Source organism: Papilio machaon, chromosome 20 (genome assembly GCF_912999745.1).
Source record: "Papilio machaon chromosome 20, ilPapMach1.1, whole genome shotgun sequence".
In the NCBI taxonomy this organism is placed as follows: Eukaryota; Metazoa; Arthropoda; class Insecta; order Lepidoptera; family Papilionidae; genus Papilio; species Papilio machaon.
This window is the reverse complement of record NC_060005.1, coordinates 979,841-1,001,213: the sequence shown is the minus strand read 5'-3', so window position 1 is coordinate 1,001,213 and position 21,373 is coordinate 979,841. Positions and strand designations below refer to the sequence as shown.

General features: G+C 33.1%; 1 protein-coding gene across 1 annotated transcript; it reads left to right on the top strand.

The window, feature by feature from the left end:
* The first annotated feature begins 810 nt into the window (after nucleotides 1–810).
* Nucleotides 811–2,639, top strand: LOC106716842 (cytochrome P450 6B5-like). Its single transcript, XM_014510480.2, has 2 exons — nucleotides 811–2,174; nucleotides 2,462–2,639. Exons 1-2 carry the CDS (start codon nucleotides 839–841, stop codon nucleotides 2,626–2,628), a joined length of 1,503 nt encoding a protein of 500 aa, XP_014365966.2. The 5' UTR covers nucleotides 811–838; the 3' UTR covers nucleotides 2,629–2,639.
* Nucleotides 2,640–21,373: the final 18,734 nt, after the last annotated feature.

The window sequence follows — 21,373 nt, the reverse complement described above, 5'->3', positions numbered from 1 at the left end:
TCGATTGGGAGGAGCTTGGTCATGAAAATCTGTCGCTGGCTCCCGGACCATTTAGAACTAGTAACACGAAAAAAAAATCTAATCCTAATAGTGCAGGATCTTTGAGCGAGCTACTCGAGTTTTGTACTTATTTCTATGATTTTTGGGTTGCTACGCAGATATTTTTAATTTCCGTTATTTTCATGTTTGAAAATGTTTTTGAATTATTGTGAGAGTAATTTAAAATATAATTATATGTATCTGTTTTACAAAATAAAAATGTAAAAAGAGGATGGTTGTTTTTTGGGTTAAAAACACATTGTGTGTCGGAGCAAATCTATACATGTGACTATGACAAGAATCTAGTTGCAGACGGAAAATATGTGAACTAACAATGACAGCGTCATATTTTGACCAATGAGGGAATGACAACAGCGCGATCTAATGTTGGCATTTTCATAATTTAGAAATTCCATAAAAAATAGGTTAATTTATCAATGTGTTTACAGGTACACGTCATGCCGGACAACCTTTATTTCAGTGGATATATTTGTTTGTTTGTTGTTTTTTGTGTTGACCAGATAGTAATGAAACTTTGGTAGTATTCCACGAAAATTCTATCACTATCCTAATATTATTTATTTAGTTAATTATATAATAAATGAATCAACAAAATAATATGAATTGTCATATTAAAATTTTGCTGATTCATCATTAAAAGCATGTTTTAACATTTCTAACATGATCAGCATTACATTAAGTACATAACATGTATGTATAACATGTATATATATATATATATATATTCTCCCGTATGTACCAGTTGTTCATTCAGTTGTCTTGTTTCACATTAAACAATATGGTGTACGTTCTGTTGAGTGCTGTCGCGGCTTTATTCGCCGCTTTATACATTTATTTCACCAGAACTTTCAATTACTGGAAATCAAGAAATGTTGTCGGACCCAAGCCTCTACCATTCGTCGGAAATCTCAAGGACTCCTTCTTTAGACGAAAACAAGCGATTATGGTCTTAAAAGATATTTACGATAAATTTCCTAAAGAGAAAGTCGTTGGAATTTATAGAATGACAACACCATGTCTGTTGATACGTGATTTAGACATAATCAAGAATATTTTAATAAAAGACTTTGATTTATTCGCTGACAGAGGAGTCGAATTCAGTGACGAGGGTCTTGGTGTTAACCTTTTCCATGCCGACGGCGAGAGATGGAGAGTTTTAAGAAACCGTTTCACTCCTCTCTTCACTTCGGGAAAGCTGAAGAACATGTTGCGTCTTATGACGGAGTGTGGAGACAAATTTGTTAATTATGTCGACGAAATTATTCAAACTAATGCGGAACATCGTATGTACCCCCTCGTTCAAAGATTCACAATGGCATCGATCTCGGCTTGTGCCTTCGGTATAGATTTAGATAAAAATATGTTGAAATCTCTGCAAGATTTGGACAAATTAGTTTTCACCGTAAATTACGGCACCGAGCTAGATATGATGTATCCTGGAATATTGAAAAAGTTAAATGGCTCACTCTTTCCAAAGAGTGTAAATACATTTTTCGACAACCTTACTAAAACTGTCATTAAACAAAGAGGTGGTGTGCCGACAAACAGAAAGGACTTCGTGGATTTAATTTTAGAATTGAGACAAAAGAAAGTAATTGAAGGAACGAAAAGAAACGACGACGAGGATGTGAAGGCGCTCGAACTGACCGACAGCATCATTGCAGCGCAGACGTTCATATTCTACACCGCTGGTTACGAAACCAGCGCCTCCACCATAGCCTACATGTTGTACGAACTGGCCAAAAATCCCGATGTTCAAGATAGACTCATTGCAGAAATCGATGAGGTTCTTAAACGCCATAATGGGGAAATAACTTACGAATGCTTGAGCGACATGCCGTATTTAGGTCAGACGTTTGATGAAACTTTGAGAAAATACCCGGTCGCAGATCTTTTGCAGCGCAACGCCAAAGTTGACTACCTTATTCCGGGCACTGATGTTACCGTTAAGAAAGGGCAAACCATAGTTTTATCCGGTTGGGGAATACATCGTGACCCGAAATACTACCCCAACCCAGACAAATTTGACCCCGAAAGATTCAGTCCGGAAAATGAGAGAAACAGACATTCCTGTGCTTATTTACCATTTGGTGCTGGTCCCAGAAATTGTCTAGGTATGTTAATATTCCTTTTATATTACTAAGTAAAAGTTTTAAAATGAATAAACGTAAGAATTTTGTAACTCTAGTAAAATTGGTTGACATGAATTGAGATAGACATTTCGTTTTGTGAAAACTTTGATAAAATACGCGTTTTGATAAATTTGTGTTAATTAAGTATTTCCACCAGATTTACTGCTGAATTACAAACTGTTACAATTCTTGGCATCATCACAGATATCATCTAATTGTGAAAACTGTGTATACTTCCTCCTTGAGTTAATGATATTTTTTGATTTCAGGCATGCGGTTTGCTAAGTGGCAGTCACAAGTATGCATCGTGAAGTTTCTGTCGAAATTCCGCGTGGAACCTTCGAAAAATACACAGTTTGACTTCGAATATAATCCCACGCGTTTGTTTGCTTTCCCCGCCGGTGATATTAATTTAAATATTGTGAGGAGGCAGTAAATAACACTAAGAATAAAACTTTAATTTTAATGTGCTAATAAGCGGACTGCTTAGACTTTTAACACGTTCCGTGCCACTGAAATTTTTCGTAAGAAATTGAATTCGCCTGGCACTTAATGTGTTAAAGTCTTGTATTAAACATTAGAAATGTAATACTTTTATATATTTATTTTAAAACGATCCCTGTCTTCTAAAACCCTATTAATAATAACTATTGTGGTACGAGTTCGTCGGAAACTTTAATATTGTTTTGTTTACTTTTTTATATAAATTATCTCAAATTAAGTCAAGTGTTATAAAATAAATTAATAAATTATAAACAAATCTCTTATTTTACCATATTTAAATATAGTTATTAAAATTAGGTGCAGAAACGCAATTAATAGCAAAATAATTTAAAAAAAACCTACAATTTTAGTTTCTATAATTTATGTCTGTCCACAAGGATCTGTCATAAAGATTACACTCCAACGATAGACGAATGATTTCTCACAAAATCAGTTAAGCTATTTAGGCCATAGAAGCGTCGCATGAAAACAACATCCAAATGAACATATGTACACATACAACACAAACATTCTCGCAATTGTTTTTGTTGAGTAAAAGAGTTAGGTTTGGACGGATGGTAATAATTTTTAATGATGAATTACATACATACATATTTAAATAGACAAAATTACTTTGGTAATAAATCAAATAAAAAGATATTGTTATCAAAAATTATTTTTATTTTATCTTTTATTTATGTACTAGTAAGATATTATGATATGATAGTTATATATAGTTGAAAGATATATTGATGAAAGTGAGGATGTAATTTTGTATGTAAGTATCGTAATTTTTACAGTTAGAAGATTGAAACTTATTTTTTAGGTTCCTAATTTCATCTTAATAAATATGACATTCAACGTTTGTAAAAGTTTTACCCACAAGAGTGCAATATAACAAAAGGGAATAGGGGATGGAAGTTTGTATGGGAAGACATCATGTTTTTGTGTATGTTTTGTTGTAATTTTTCACGCCAGTAATCCAGAGGGGTAGGCAGAGACCAAGGATCTCCATTTGACGCGATTCTGACACAATTCTCTCGGTTCCCCTACATGCATACATCATCGTGTAGCACGTCGCTTCAGTAAAATAATTAGCTTAAATTATTAAAATACTACCCGAAGTTAGTTGTTCACGCGGACGAAGTCGCGGACATAGCTAGTATATACATATTTACATGCATATTATGTACTTATCAATAACGTCTGATTAGTTTATAATGTTTAAACTTAATAGAGCATTCAATTTAAACATTATGAATCAGCACAATTTACAACTGACAACGCTTTTTTTGTTGTTTCATTATTAATAATCATCCAAGATATGTATCCTATTAAATTTAATGCTTTAATTATTTCATGCTTTAAAAAGATTGACTTTTTTTTTAAATTCAATGTCTTTAAAAATAATTTATTTCATTTGTTAAATGTCACTAATTTTATTGATAACTATCCCGCGACTTCGTAAGCTCGGAATTAAAAACATAGATGGCCTATGTTGCTACCTCACATTTCTCTTATAGTTTTTTTTTATATTGAAAAAGCTAGCGCTTGAACACGATCCCACCCGATGAAGTGATGATAAGGTCTAAAGATGGTACACGCTACCTTTGTAGATGCCTATTCACTCAACTCTTGAAGACCCCACATCGTACTTGGACGTAAAAACTGACGCCGGCAACTTATTCCAATCCTTGCTGTCCAGTAAATATCCTCTCAAAATGGGTATAGCCGTTTCAGAGATAACCTAATAAATATAATAAAACCTATAACCATAGTCAACTAACTATTGCTCATTGAAATTGGTATTTAAAAAATAACCGTGTAAGAGTAAGATAAACTTGATTAGAAGTGAACGTCGTGAATTGAGATTTTCTTCAATTTATATAAGCATTGTAAAGTAAAAATGAAAGACATAATCTTAGTGAATTACTAGATTTATGTTAATTTCCTTATTATAATTGTAATCCCACTTAACAAAAATATTATTGTGGGAAAACTATAAAAGTAAATATATGATTTCACGGAATTTTATTTATCACATTTAAAGAGCTAAAATTCCTCGATCATCATTTTCATGTATGTGCTATAGTTTAGGCTACAATACGTGAGCGATGAAAACAAAAAGTCCTTAATTTTCGCAACGCATTTTGAAGTTAAATCTAGATTTTTTTAAACTATTACAGTATAATTTTTTTAAACAGTTGTCTAAGAATATTTTTATTAATTTTAAAAATAACTAGTTACTTATTTTTAAAATTAATAAATGAGGGACCCATCTGCAACCACTACATTTCGATAACATTTTTTTTATTAAAATCCGGAGCATCATGGGCGGAGCTAAGCTATAACACATAAAAAAATACAGTCGAATTGATAACCTCATTCTTTTTGAAGTCGGCTAAAAGAGACAAAAAGTGTTTTTGTTAACCTACTCACATAATTTACATAAGATTTCCGATAAAAATGTAATATGGCCGTCTTAGTAAGCGATGGTAATTTATAAAAATTAATTAACATACTAAGGGTCATTAAATTACAACATAGTAAGTAGATTTAGTTTTAGGGCTTCCTTAGAGAAAAAAGTCTATTTTTATCATTTACTAGCTTTTACCCGCGACTCCGTCCGCGCGGAATAAAAAAGATGCACACAAGATAAAAAAGTTCATATCTCCGTCTCTTAGTTCTAAGCTACCTGCCCACCAATTTTCAGTCAAATCGATTCAGCCGATTATAAATAGTGTAACTAACACGACTTTCTTTTATATATATAGATAACACGCTATACATTGTTTCATTTATTACAAAAAATGAACGTTAATTGTACATTTAACTAATTTAAAGTTTAAATGGACCCAACTTAATTTAATTCCATATTTATACTAACAACGTACATATGAAATAACTTTTGTCAGATTGCAAACTATCCGGACACACGAATGGACATTGATAAACGTATTTGTTTAATTACTATAAAACGCTTTTCAAAGTAATTGCTTTTCGTAAATACGTTCGATAGAAATTGCTTTCTATTTTATTCCGATATTCACATACGTAAGTGATATTTTTAAATGGGATTAAATTAATTATTGTGCAATATAATATGATAATAAAAAAAACAGCTATCAGCAGCATTTTACGCATTGTCATCGTTATATTTATTACTTAATAATGATCACAATGACTATAGAAAAAAAAATGTCTTATCGCGGATTTTAATTGCCGATTCACTATTACATACAAAAACATATTATTATACCTTTCATTATCACTAAAAAAAAAAAAAACAGAAATATACTTCTTTCATTGGTTTTGATTATAAGCTTTTGAGGAATGTATACTGTTTATTTTGTTTAGTATTCTATTATTTAATTAATGTGTGGAGTGAAAACTTTATAACTCTTTGTAACGAACAGATGAACATGAAAGACAGAAATAAATATAATCTGGGGAATGAGAACAAAGAGTTTTTTTTAATCCAAATTAATAATAAAAAACCCTTTGATTATGAATCACGGTCGAATTTCGTAAAATGGACGACTAGTATATCTGAATCTTTCAATAATCTAAACCTTAGAGGACAGGAGATTCCGCGCTTTGCTTGATAAGTGTGGTGCCGGAAGCCTAATTTTAATCCTCTTTCCCTTCCCATCTTTTGCTTTTAAGGAAAGGATGGGAAGGAGAAGTGGACTTGACGGAGGAGGGAAAATATTTTCCCTCTTTGTGTCCCCTCCGCTTTCGATTAGAGGTAACCAAACCTTCTGAAGTTACGGATGTCTATGGGCAGCGGTTGGTTCGCTATTTCGAATTCAGGTAACCGCTCGATCGTTTATCACCTTATGATATAAAAAAATCTCCATAACAGCTGAACGGATCTTGCTGAAATTTGGAATAGATGTAGAACATAGTCTGGAAGAACACGTAGGCTACTTATTAAGTTTTGTTTTTTAATTCCATGCGGACTGATTCGCGGGCGACAGTTAGGTATGAAATAAAAATTACTACAGTTAAAAAGCATCATGCTCATCTATAATTTCAATAATCTATATATATAAAAGAAAGTCGTGTTAGTTACACTATTTAAAACTCAAGAACGGCTGAATCGATTTGACTGAAAATTGGTGGGCAGGTAGGTAGCTTAGAACCAGGAAAAGGACATAGGATAATTTTTACCCCGTTTTCTATTTTTCATTCCGCGCGGACGGAGCCGCGGGTAAAAGCTAGTAGTGAATATATAAAAAAAATAACTTTCACAAACAGGAAAAAGTTGCCAGCAATATTATTAAACTTTATTATAAGATGCACAAAAGCGAGATACTAAAATTTATATTGGCGCGATGTTCTTGAAACTGTGAGCGTAGCATCTGTTCAGAACTTCAAGTTTAAAGTTAACTGTAAAGATAGATAGGAAATACTTTATAAAATACAGTACAGTTAGAATTTTAATCTGCACTTCTTGGCGTTGCAAAAAAAATGGCACATCTAAATAAGTTGTTATTATAGAACGGACATTCGGTACCAAGTCGTGACTATGGGTTGATCCGCGTTGACCCTCTATTAAAACTTCGTTGAATGTATTTTTTGCCCTCTAGTCGACGTAATCTTACTAATATTATAAATGCGAATGTTTGGATGGATGGGTGGATTTTTGTTTGAAGATATCTCCAGAACGGTTCACCGGATCTCGATGAAATGTGGCATATTTGTAGATCATAGTCTAGAAGAACACATAGGCTACTTATAATATTTTTTTTTAATTCCACGCGGACGTGTGCGATTGCTTTTTTTATCAATAAAGCAGAAACACGTTTGTTCATTGTGATATCTTAGCGCAGTGATTGGGCATAAAATGTTATATAGTCAGTCGGCCTTTTTTATTTTTTTTTAACTAACTTTTATAACTTCTTGTGCCAGAAATGTAAGTCGCGTACTACGAGTCAGATTTAAATAAATTTTAATAGTGAATATAAACGGTTAAGGTGGTTGTTTTCATTTTACATTTTAATTCAAGAAAGTTTCTTTGATAAGAATAACTTCAAAGCAGAAAAGTTCAAGAAGCTCACTATAGCATTAAGCGCAATGAGGGTGAGCATATGTTTGCTAGCAAAAGGAGAAATACGTTCCATCGGAGCAAAGGAAGGCTAACTAGAAGACGGTTGACAAAGCTGCTGCGCTTGTACTTCAGGTCCGCCTTTGATCAACGCTCCAGCAACCGCACAAGATATAGGCCAAAAAATATACTCAATTCGTCATCTATCCGGCACTACCCCACCACGCGGTGTTCACTCGCTGTCGTCTCGACGTTGTTGACTGAGTTTGAGAAGGACATAAAATCACGACACGTCATTGTCTTATAATACGGGTTGAAGGCGCGCGGTTAGCGAAGCGTCCACTCATCATCAACTGTTTGGATTAAATATATTACTTATATTTCAGAAAAATTATATGTTAAATTTCGAGTTCTTCTTTTAACAATCTTACGATTGTTAATTACAAAGCAATCGTTTGCTTTTGTAAGATTTGTATTAAATTAGCATCATCAAGGTAACATCACGACTCTTTGGTACTTAGAGAACGAACGAAAAGCCTAACTAACAATGAAAGTACTGCCCGAGGCAATTGTAAATCACTTTCAAAGCCAGTAATTTAATTATTTAAATTACGAAGTCTTTTGTAAAACATCTATTAATATATAATATATTTAGCAACCGGACATCTGTATTTGACAAAATAGAGAAGTGACCGCAATTCGATAACATCCGCGATTGCAGATGCGTGCCGGAGGAAGTTTCGCATAAAAAGAGAATATTTACCCTTCCCTCCCTTTCTTTGTAATAACCGGATGGGAAGGAAAAGAGTACCAATACTAGGCCTCCGACACGCACACTCATCAGACGGAACCATCGCATTTCACAAGCCTGCGCATAATAATGTTTCAATAACCGTGATTTGTCAAAAATCCTCGCCGCGCCGTGCGCAAGAGTCACTTTAGAAAAGGGCTCACGTATGTTTAAGCTAAGATGTATTTGTAGGTGTCTAAGTTTTTTTATGGTAGGGCCCATAGACATAAACATACTCGTTAATAATGTCCTTTAAACGGGAAAAAAGGCTTTGATACATTGATATAATCGGTCGTCCTTCAAACAATGACTAACAGAAACGAATTTATCGAATGCAATTAAAATAGTGGCCGACACATATTTTACTTTTAAATCTCATCAGTTTTCGCTTAAACGTCGCACTTCAAATGGACGTAAAATATTTTAACATTTATTTTGAATTGCATTTATATTGGAGTTTTATTTGTAATAAATTCGAATATGCGAAGTTAAACTTACATGAAATAAAATTAACAAATATGGGTTCAGTTCATTGTTTGATTTATTAAGGTTGGGTTTAACGCAAGTGAATTTTGGAGTCGGTTTCGGCCTAAGTAGGGAAACGTAACTAATTATGTCTAAGACATCTCACATATATAATGTCACTTATTTACTTCGCCCGATAACGACTGCGAAATAACAATAATTATACAATATAGACATGTTACAAGAAAGAAGAGAACTTTCTTACTTTAGAGGGTTTTCATGAAATTATTTTGTTACTTTTTAGTGCATTTTATATTATATATAGACAGACAATAAAAATGTTTACGCTTTGAATATATTGTCCGTATTTATTACACATGGAGCGATAAAGTGTATCCAATCAATGAAAAAAAATATTGAAAGAAACTATTAAAGAATGATAATATAATCATCTAATATCAGTTTTTAATAAATGAACTATTATTATTATTATTATATATCGGATATAATCAGATATGTTTAATTTATCGGGTTGCTTTATTCAAATAAACCAAGAATAAACCAATATTTTCTAGATCCAGAAAGTTCTGGTTTTAGTAATCTTGTACGTTTTGTTACTAGACATTTCTGAGAATTTCAGAGATTCTCAGGTCGCTTCATCCTTCTTATTAAAACATGCCAATATTATTAGAACCTAAGTCTATATAACGCAATCAAGAATTCGTACAAAGCTTCACTCATCAACGTAAACATAAGGACAAACAGAATGTGTTTGTGGATAAAGATTTGACAAACGCTCGAAGATCTCTTAAATCGCCCTCAAGAAATACAATGTAGTTTGACTGTCACCAGAAGATTGTATCTTTTTTTGCACCTGCATTATCTTTACCTTAAAAATATAATTTCTTTTATTTATTTTACCAAATAATCTGCATAATCGGTGAAATTCGAGTTAATAATGTTGATAAATATCGATATAAAATAGCTTTGTTATGCTTATTAGCAGATTTTAAATATTACACAATATTTAACAACACTAATTGTTGCGCCATAAATTCAATTTCAATCATGTCGTAATTTCTCTATACTTATCCTGCTCACATAGGGTCAGAGCACCAGTTTATCCTCAAGATCGTTCTATCATACGTCATGTCAGACATCACTACCTTTCTAATCGTGTCAACCTTTATACAATCCAGCTGTTTTTACCAATACCAGCCCTTAAAGGTGTACTCCTCCACATTCATACTTAAAATTCAAATTCAATATTGTCAAAATACGAGTAAAAAAAGCCAGAAGTTGCTTTGAAAAATTAAAATATACAGTACTACAAACTTGAGATACTAAAATATATTTTATTAGGAGGCCTAATTTTTTAAATTTCCTCTTTCTAAATTAATTTAAATTTTCTAAATTAAAGGCAACGCCTCTGCATTAGCGGATGTCTATGGGCGGCAGTCGCTATGACATATATGTATATACCAATTACCAACAACATCACTATGTATTATGTATTAACAGTATTTTCTTGGAGGGGATAATAAAAGGGAACTGAACGTGAGTTTTACGACATTCTTTTAACTTAATTATGAGACGGGTTAACGCTTGAAATTTCTCAACACAAACGGAGCAAGCTCCCAGCTATAACAATTTAAGACAAGTTGCACGTTTGACGCTTGTCTTTATGCCTCTATGATTAAAAACGGTAAATTAAATCTCTGGGAGCAAGCACGATACGCTACAATGTTATGACGTGTATCACAGAGTAGAAAAGTCAGATGTCTCAACGTGGGTTTCTAAGACCAAAATCCCCTTTCAAAAAATATTGTTATATCCGTTTTGTCAAACATTATAAGAGGGATAACGACTTGGTTTTTATAGAGCTACTAGCTGTCGCCCGCGACTCCGTCGCGCGCATTTAATAAGCTTATATGACACGTTCGTAGATTTACCATAGCAGCGCCATCTATTGATTACTTACTCAACCCAGTCGAAAGGTATCGACATCTGTTAGAATCATTTGGAGTTAACAGATAATTGTGACTGTCAAATAATAACAGACAAATAATTAGCAATAAATTAAAATTGCGACTATAATTTGAGATTTAAACTATCCTATCTCTCAAGTTGGATCGAACTGCACATGGTGTGCGAATTTTATTATAATCGGTTAAGTGGTTTAGGAGTCCATTGTGGACAAACATTGTGACACGAGATTTATATATATTAGGATTGGTCTCAGAAACCAACAGTCAATAAGGAAATCGACGTAATTTAAATTATCACAGAGTTTATAGCGATCTTCTCTCTATCTAAAATAATATTTTTGCATGAAAACTAACTAAACTAATTCAAATGACAAACAAGTTGGCACTTAACTTAAGTACAGCACGTAACTTTTAGGAGTTAACACTTCGTGGAAGGAAGTTCGTTCACTTTACAACTAAAACTTGTGTAACTAGCACGGCTTGTTTACTAATCAGGGAGCAAGCACATGCACATGCACTATACACGTCTGTCTTAACTTACAATTAGGTTCTTTACTTCTGGAAAACTTTGAGTAAAGTTATGAAAAACAAGTCGCTGAATCTTGAATATATAAAGTTATGATTATTTTAAGGAAAAATTTTTAACCAGTTTCATCAACTTGCCCCCCCTTTATTTGTGATTAAAAATTGAATTTTTGTAAAGTTTTCTATCTTTGCAATGAATTAATTGAGTAACACATCAAACAAAAACATAGTCGGGTAAAGTTTCTAGTGATATTCGTAGACGTATACGTAGAGTTCAAATACGTTCATACACACGTATGAACGTATTTGAACCTGCATTAGAAAAGATACTGTTGGCACGTATTTCCTTGTGAGTACCACTCAAAATAAAATTGCTGTAAATAATGTATCTAAGAGGCTGAACCTCGCTGTTGACGAGTTTGTAAAAACAATCTTGTAAGAAGAAGATCTGTAGTTACTTACTACGTGACAGACTTCATAATTTCTTTGTTATATTTCCAAAAATACGTATGTATATTTTTACATTCTAGATTTTACTTTAATAATAAAGTGATACGTCGTAATAATAATTAAGCCATATATTCCATCTATATAGATAAAAATTAATGTAATTTGTCCTTTAAGATATAATCAATCGGATTGTGTTAAAACTTTGGTAGGTTTTAAAGACGCCAGATGTATTATTATCTGTACTGAAAAAGTCTTTGAAATGTAAAATTTCAAAGACTTTTTCGCTTCGTTCTTTATCATAATTTAGACATTTCAGAAGCCTAATAAGTACCCTTTCCCATCTCTCTTTTTCTTATAAAAAAAAAGAATGGAAAGGGGAAGTGGATTTGACGGGGGAGGCATAGGATGAGGAAATGTCCTCTTTTTGTGCGTCCCATCCTCCGGTGATTAAAGGTAGGCAACGCATCTGCAATTGCAGATGTTTTTGTTTTTCGCTATTTCAGCGAATCCCAATCATTGCTTACACGTTTGCCATCTTATAGTATAATCTATATATATAAAAGAAAGTCGTGTTAGTTACACTATTTATAACTCAAGATCGGTCGAACTGATTTAGCTGAAAATTGATGGGGAGGTAGCTTAGAACCAGGAAACGGACATAGGATAATTTTTACCCCGTTTTGCTATTTTTTATTCCGCGCGGACTTAGATCGGGTAAAAGCTAGTCTTATATCTTATATATATATAAAAAAAAAATTATGTTAGTTACACTATTTATAACTCAAGAACGGCTGAATCGATTTGACTGAAAATTGGTGGGCTGAGCTTAGAACCAGGAAACGGACATAGGAACTTTTTTATCTTGTGTACATTTTTTTTATTCCGCGCGGACGGAGTCGCGGGTGATAGCTAAACCGCATTAAAAACTAACTTAGTTAACTGTATTTGTAGTAAGCGTATTATTCAATAATCGAATTATTGGTCACTTGCCAAAGATTTTTGTATCCTTGTGGGAGTTAATATAGTATCTTTTGGAACATCAAATATAATGTATACTATATTGTTGTATATTTTTGATAGTTCCGCAATGCGACAGACAAAAAATATTTATGTCACAAACTTAAGTCTGGAAATAAAACGACAAATTGTCACAGACATATGACGAAAGTTTGCCAAGAAAGATTTTTCTTCTGTCCGAATTAACGATATCTTTAGATTTAAAAAAAAAATTAAGATTAAAAAAAAATGAAATACAAAAACAATTATGAAATAAAATATAAAAGATATTAATACATAAAATACATTAGTAATACATTTTCTAATAAATATATCATCAGTGTTGTTTCACTTAATTTATATGTGACCTTGTTTAAGTTATAGGCTAACAGTGGCTGTGACTTAAGCAATAAGTTAGCAACAGGCCGATTCACTTCGGAGGCTAAAGTCCAATCAGGCTGCACTTCCCTAACTCGAATTAATTCCAAGCAACGTCTTTCAAAAGGAACTTCCTCAATAGAATACTTAGTTCGGAACTAAAATAATTGCGGTAAAAAGTTTATCACCGAATATGTTCTAAGATCTCTATAAACATCTATATATATAAAAGAAAGTCATGTTAGTTATGTACACTATTTATAACTCAAGATCGGTAGAACTGATTTAGTTGAAAATTGATGGGGAGGTAGCTTAGAACTAGGAGACGGACATAGGAACTTTTTTATCTTGTGTGCATTTTTTTATTCCACGCGGACGAAGTCGCGGGTAAAAGCTAGTATTCGATAATAGTTAGTGAATGACTGAGTGAATGTATCATAAAATTGATGAAATCCGATTTTAATGATGCTTGGTATGTTTGTAAGTTTATCCATAATTCCTTTATTGTTCAAAAATCTCAACTTGTTTTCATAAAATAAGAGGGAAAATGAGTAGTGAGAACACCAAGGTGATCATCGAAGTTCATAGACATCAGCAATACCAGAGGAAACAATACGATTTAATTGAATTAACAATATATATATATATATATATATATATATATATATATATATATATATATATATATATATATAGTTAGAAGTAGATTTTATAAGTCTCTACAAAAATATCTACAAAAATATGCTCATGACATGTCAGATTTTAATGAGAAACCATGCACAAAGCCAGCGAAACTTATTAAAGTCGAGATCTTTGAAAATTCTCACAAGAACAAATTAAAATCTTAAACAGGCGTTCTGTTATCGACAAGAATATTAATAAAGAGCTAACCCGACCTTATAATATTTAAAACTCTTTTAATATAACATTAAGATAACATTTTTTTAATATTTTAATACTATAATATGTGAATACTACAAAAGACACGCGCCTTTGTAGTTGTGAGAAAATAAAATTCTGAACTATAAATATAACTTCAAATACACATAATAGGTTTTCAAACGATTTATTAACATTGATTTTAATATCATTAAACAATACGTGAAACGAAAAATAGACAAAGTTACATTTAATGGCGAGAAAAATATACATTGATATATATATATAAAAGAAAGTCGTGTTAGTTACACTATTTATAACTCAAGATCGGCTGAATCGATTTGACTGAAAATTGGTGGGCAGGTAGCTTAGAACCAGGAAACGGATATAGGATATTTTTTTCCCCGTTTTCTATTTTTTATTCCGCGCGGACGGAGTCGCGGGTAAAAGCTAGTTTTTAATAATTTTTTTTTTGTGTGTCAATGTTCCACTAGTTTTGTTAGACAAGCATTAGTTTATTTGTTGTAAAAATAAATCAAAGGAGACCAAACTAGTATGTTTTTAACTTATTTAGTACGTCTTTTTCAAATAAATTGAATTACAGCACTAGGCTCTGTAAAGTAGGTAGAGAAAGTTCAATAGCAGATAGATTGGCAATAATTTGTCTATACACAAGTGAATACCCGACGCGTCTTGGAAATAAATTCGTTTATCGAGACTAGACACCCGATGTCTTCTTATACTTGGTCAATTTTGTTAGAAAACCATTGAATTTTAGATTTAAAAAACTCTTTAACTCTAGTCAGTCAATAATTCAATCAACAGATGGCGCTAAAAAAACAGACGCAATAGTTATAAAATATTTTATATTAATTAGTTTATTAATTTAAGAATAGAGTTCATTTAAAACAATATAATGTATGAAAAGATTAAATTATGTTAATATTTAATGTAATAACTGGCCACCGAGAACACCTTTACCTAATCAAGTAAAAAAGATAATTAAAAAAACAACGACAGATTTAGGCGCGAAGTTGAGTGCAAGATGTGATACGAAAGGAATAACAACGAAATTTATTGTGCTCATGAAATTTTTTTTACCAACGAAATAAAGAAGAATGCAAACTTGCAAACTTTGAATTTCAACTGTGACGTGACACCTGAATAACTATATTTACACATATTTTTGTCTCTGTTTCTAAAAAGAGAATATAAGGTATGGCATTTTGTGTCAGAACAAGTACAACTACAGTCAAAACTAGGGTTGCCATGTCGCCAAAGCCGGAGACAAGCCAGTTTGGCCGGACATTTGGGTAGAAAGGTCGGACACCCTATATTATTTAGAATTTTGTCTCAGTATTAATAGGTTTACTCTCGTTTTGGATATGTAAAAAGCCTAACAAAAGCCGGACAACTCGGACACCGTTTATTTTGGCCGGACACGCAATCAAAAAGCCTTCCTATGTCCGGCTTTATCCGGACGCCTGGCAACGCTAGTCGAAACGCACAATTAGAATGGTAATATTGTGATAAAAAATTTGAATACAGGCTGAAGTAAAAGCCATGAGTTGGTGCACACACAGTTGGTTTTCTTATTAAAAAAAAAATTACTCGAGTCTACGTTATCCGATCAATTCAAAGACTGCGGTTAGGACTATTTTTTCAATTTATTTACGATCATTTTTTAAAGTCGATCTTGTTTGTATTTAGGTAATCATAAGTTGATGTACAAATCTTTCGGCAATGTAAATTCACGGTTAGACAAAAATTATTTAGTAAAATATATAAAGGTACGTGTACATTAGAGTGATAAATTCACTGGGTCTTTTTGAAAGGCCTATGATGTGTGCGGTCTTTGAAATACGTGACATGAAAAATAGATCGATTTATATATTGAAAGGGATATATTGTACTGTTTGGATATCTTCGTGAAATACAGCTTAGAGGCTTTATGTAAAAGAGTGTTGATAAAACTTACTTACTTTTTAATACTAAAAAGAGATTTATGTTGATCTTACGTCTGGATCAAAAGAAATTGTTTACTTGGCATTAAATAAACACATAATACTTGAAGTTATGTTTAAAGACGACTCTCCAATATTCTCGTAAACACACGTTAATACACGTTTTAATAGTGGTAGACGCCAGCAAACAGTGGAAGACGCCAGCAACATCAACATCCGTTGCACGAATTGTCCGGCTCGCCCGGTGAAATACCACGACCACACAGAAGACAGGCGTGAAGTGGTAGTAATTCCGCGTTTCGTCTGATGAATGTGGGGCCGGAGGCCTAATTGTAGTCCTCTTTCCCTTCCCACCCTTTACTTATAAGGAAAGGACGGGAAGGGGAGGTGGACTTGATGGAGGAGGAGACGCATATGAAGGTTAAATATTCTCTTTTTGTGCGTCTCCTCCTTCGTCGATTGGGTAGGCAACGCATCTGCTATTGCGAATGTCTATGGGCAGCGGTCGCTTCCCCATTTCGGCAAATTCATGTGGCCGTTTGCTCGTTTGCCACCTTGTAATATAAAAAAATATATTTAGCAAATACTTCAGTTCCTAGTTGTATTATGAATTGGTTTGTAATTTTACCTTTTTTACAAATATAATGAGGAAATAAAGGTATATAGCGCTAGGTCTTTAGGCATGTGTCCAAGATTAAAAAGATGTGACGGCGGTCATTTGTCCACAGCGACAATTTCGGTGGAATATTTTCGCTACGTACGACGCAACGTACATTTACGATGTGACGTGTATTGTATTGCCGGCACATCGGGCCGTCATAATCTCGGCGACGTTGAACCGGTAGCACCGATCTAAACAAAAAATCGTCGGCCGGCATGACGGCGCTCGGAGACGGGTGTACGGTGATCAAGCCGCTGTAGTAAATGTATTGTCTCTAAATCGGCGCCGTCATCTCGTTCTCGTTGACATGACAGTGACGATGTTGGTGGACAAACGACTATAATCTGATTTTTTCAAATGTTTCAAACACGGCTTTCTTAAATGATATTTATCAAACAACTTTGGAACCGTAGCCACATGTACATTTATTTTTGTTAATATTAACGTTATATTTAATATTAAGTTTTATCTAAGTTATAAGCTTTATATAAAGTTATGAAGGAGCTCTATCGGCACTGTATACTTGTACGGCGGAAGAACGATGAAACCAATTAAAAGTTTGGCGTAGTTTTTCCTGTTATGAACTACAAGTTGCTAACAAAGTGAGGAAAGTACATTTCAAATATATAATTATATAATATATAATTCTTCTTACAATGGTATCCAAAAAGCGGTAAAAGAAAACGAGGAAGACAACTCATAAGATGGGAAGACGAGATAAGATCAGTGGCAGGACCGACCTGATCTAGGAAGGCGAAAGGAAGAGAAGAATTTGGAAAAGGCCTTTTTCCACATGGGATAAACAGATACAAACATAAATAATTTAAATTTTAAATTAACGTAATGTTATGTACTGTACAGTATCTGAATAAAGGCTTATTATTATAACTATTAATATTATTATATAATTCTTCTTACACTGTTGTGAAGCTCCACTATCCCCGGATGCTATAGGCTATATATTTTTTTAATTTCAATAAGTACTTTTTATAATTCCTCGCGGACGAAGTCGCGGGCAACTGCTCGCTATTAATAAATTCAAATTTACTTAAGTACAAAAAAAAATTAAATAAATCGAATGTACATGAAACGTAATGAATAAATCTAACTAGCTTTTACCCGCAACTCCGTCCGCGCGGAGTAAAAAATAGAAAACGGGGTAAAAATTATCCTATGTCCGTTTCCTGGTTCTAAGCTACCTGCCCACCAATTTTCAGTCAAATCGATTCAGCCGTTCTTGAGTAAATGCTAATGATAATAATGCGAATGCTGTAACTAACACGACTTTCTTTTATATATATAGATTACATTTTTAAAACTAAATAAATTAAGTTTTTAGGCAATGGATAAATTATTCACACAGACTTCATTTAAACGTAGCGTAAATAATTGTCAGCACTAAGGCCACAATTTGTCAATTTATTCGGATCGAGGCCCTCCGAACCCCTCAGGCCTCTGCCGAGCTCCGCAGGGCCCCGGGCGAACAGTGTTGTTCAAATTACAGTACAATCAACCCCACTCCACATCCACCCGAAGCTAAACTTTACACATTAATCTAAAACTTAATAGATTCAACACTAAATTGTACTGTATACTACTATATTATACACTTTTTATATAATACATTTATACTATGTCGCTCATTAGTCGTAGTTCAACCATAATTCATTATTTTTTTTATTCTTCAACATTAACTTTGACTGTGTTAAACTACCAAAATGAAGTTTATACAAACACAAAATTCCACAATTAAGTATGTATGAAACGGATACCTACTTGGAAAACATACTATAGAAAGCGAGCCTATATTTTTCTCAAAGGTCGGCAACCTCATGTTCCTCTGTGTTTCGACATGCATGGGATGTCCACGTACGTCGAGTTCTCCTAGGTGTTCCCGACGCTTGTTTGACCCCTACTCTTATAAACAAAAAAAAGGAAAGGCCTAGACAGCCGCAAAAAATTAAATAGAAAATATTACCTTACTAGCCGGTATTTTAAAAAAATAAACAAGATGAATAAGTGAATTATATAAGACTATATGCTTTTGAAACTATATTCTATACTAGCTTTTACCCGCGACTCCGTCCGCGCGGAATAAAATAAAAAAATAGAAAACGAGGTAAAAATTATCCTATGTCCGTTTCCTGGTTCTAAGCTACCTGCCCACCAATTTTCAGTCAAATCGATTCAGCCGTTCTTGAGTTATAAATGGTGTAACTAACACGACTTTCTTTTATATATATAGATAGATAGATCTATACCAAATTTCGAGAATTACGAAATCTTATTGAATAAATATGTAAATTAAAAACATCCCACGGGAACTGTTTACATTTCCGGGATCATAGAAAGCCTATTTTTTTCTTCCAGACTGTTCTACATATATACCAAAATACATCGACATCCGTTTCGCCGTTCTGGAGATACCTAGTGGCAAATATCATTTAAAATATAGAAACATTGTAGTCAATAACCGTTGGTTTCTGAGACCAAGATATCAATTTAATATGGTCCTCCATGTTATTATCAAAATTTTGAAATTTTGATAAACATGTTTTTATCGGGGATTATCGTCTCAGAAATCCACGATAAGTGATAAAAATTGAATCTCATTTCTAAGTAAGTATCTATAACGGTTTAATGGCCAAACGTCTTTGTTGAAAATGCTTGATATTATCGAGTTTAATGCTCAATGGTACACTTTACAAATTTGGCATAAAAAAACTTTTGTCATGTTGCCGTACTAATGGACTCCGGAAACATTATAATAGCCTTTTAAGTGCTTTTCTTATGAGTTTTTATGGGTTTAAGGTTATTAACTTACTAATATTATAAATGCGAATGTTTAGATGGATAGATGGATATTTGTTTGAAGGTATAATTAGGCTCAGATATAGAACATAGTCTGAAAGAACAATTTGGCTACTTATTACGTTTTTTTAATTCCGCGCAGACGAAGTTTCGGGCGACAGCTAGTTTTAAATAACTTTCTCATCATTGTGAATATTAAATGGATGGACATCTCTGGTACACACTGGCCAGAACTGGTATCTCCAAAACGGCTTAACGCATCTGAACGTTTGGCACAGAGGTAACTTTCTTTAATAGCGTATATGTATACTACGTTTTTTTTTTTAATTCCATGTGGTCAGTCGCTAAAATTCAAGGCTATATATAAATTTAATATGTGTAGATAGGTCTAGAGTGAAAGGACCTGTGTAATCAAATAAAAAGCTAAAAGTTTTTAAGACAAGATTGTGAGGAAGTTTAGAACTATTCGGTTAAAGTTATCGATAAGTTTAAGCACCCAATACTAACTTTATAAATTGATTCGAGATAAAACTTTGTCGAGTGATCAAACAAAAACGAAAATCAGCGTAATATTTCAACTTGTTACTTTCATCTTCGGATAGATGGCGTTGAACGTTCATTAAAAACATCGCACATTAACTTAGAATATTGTTCTTTCTATCCCTTGTGTACGTCTAGACAGTTCTGATAAAACGAAGTACATAACAGTTTCGATACTTTTATATCAAATCGACGTGTCGACATACAGAGATTAAAAATGTTATCATTTAATCAATTAATTAATCGTGGGTTTTCGAAACCAAAATATACGTATTAAACAACTCGTCATCTCTGTTTTTATCTTTGACAGAAGCAGAGAAAACTATATCTTTTAAACGGAGATTTTAATTTCAAAAACCCTCGATAGATGTCTAAAAAATATCAAATTAAAATTAACGATAAAAAATATATATACAAAAAAATCCTTAATTTAATTTTGTACGATCATAAACTATACAACATTCTGTCACAGACCTGAAAATTGAAGAAAAAAAAACTAATTTATAAAAAGACAGCCAGGGATATCCAATATATCACTAGCTACCTTGTTAGATTGAATTTCAAAGTGCGACCTGTGTGGGCAAGCTGTTACGCAGCCAATAAGTTCGGCCGCAAGATAAGTGTGACACTAAAAGTCAACAGACAGACTAAAAACTAAGCTTTGTTAGAATAAAGAAAATGTATTCTTCACTAGCTTTGGTCCGCGACTTCGTTCGCGCGGAATTAAAAAACAAACTTAATAAGTAGCCGCTCAGGCTATGTTTCCTATCTATGCCAAATTTACTCTAGTCTCAAATTTTCTGATTATCTATTTCGCAAGAACCTTCTCCTGACCTGTAAAAGAATTTGCGAAATCGGTCCAGCTGTTCACGCGTAACGCAGTGACCATGACAAATTAAGATTAATGTTGTATTATAACTAGCTGTCGCCCGCGACTCCGTCCGCGCGCAGTTAAATAAAACTAAATGGGGGGAGGGTATGAAAAATAGATGTTGGCCGATTCTCAGAGCTACTGAATATGCTCACAAAATTTCATGAGAATCGGTCAAGCCGTTTCGGAGGAGTTTAACCACAAACACCGCGACACAAGAATTTTAAATATTAATTAATAAAAAAACTAATAATATTTATTTCATTTAATATACAATGACTGAAAAGAAACATGATCTTTTCGCCGTGTACATCAAAATTGTTATGTTAT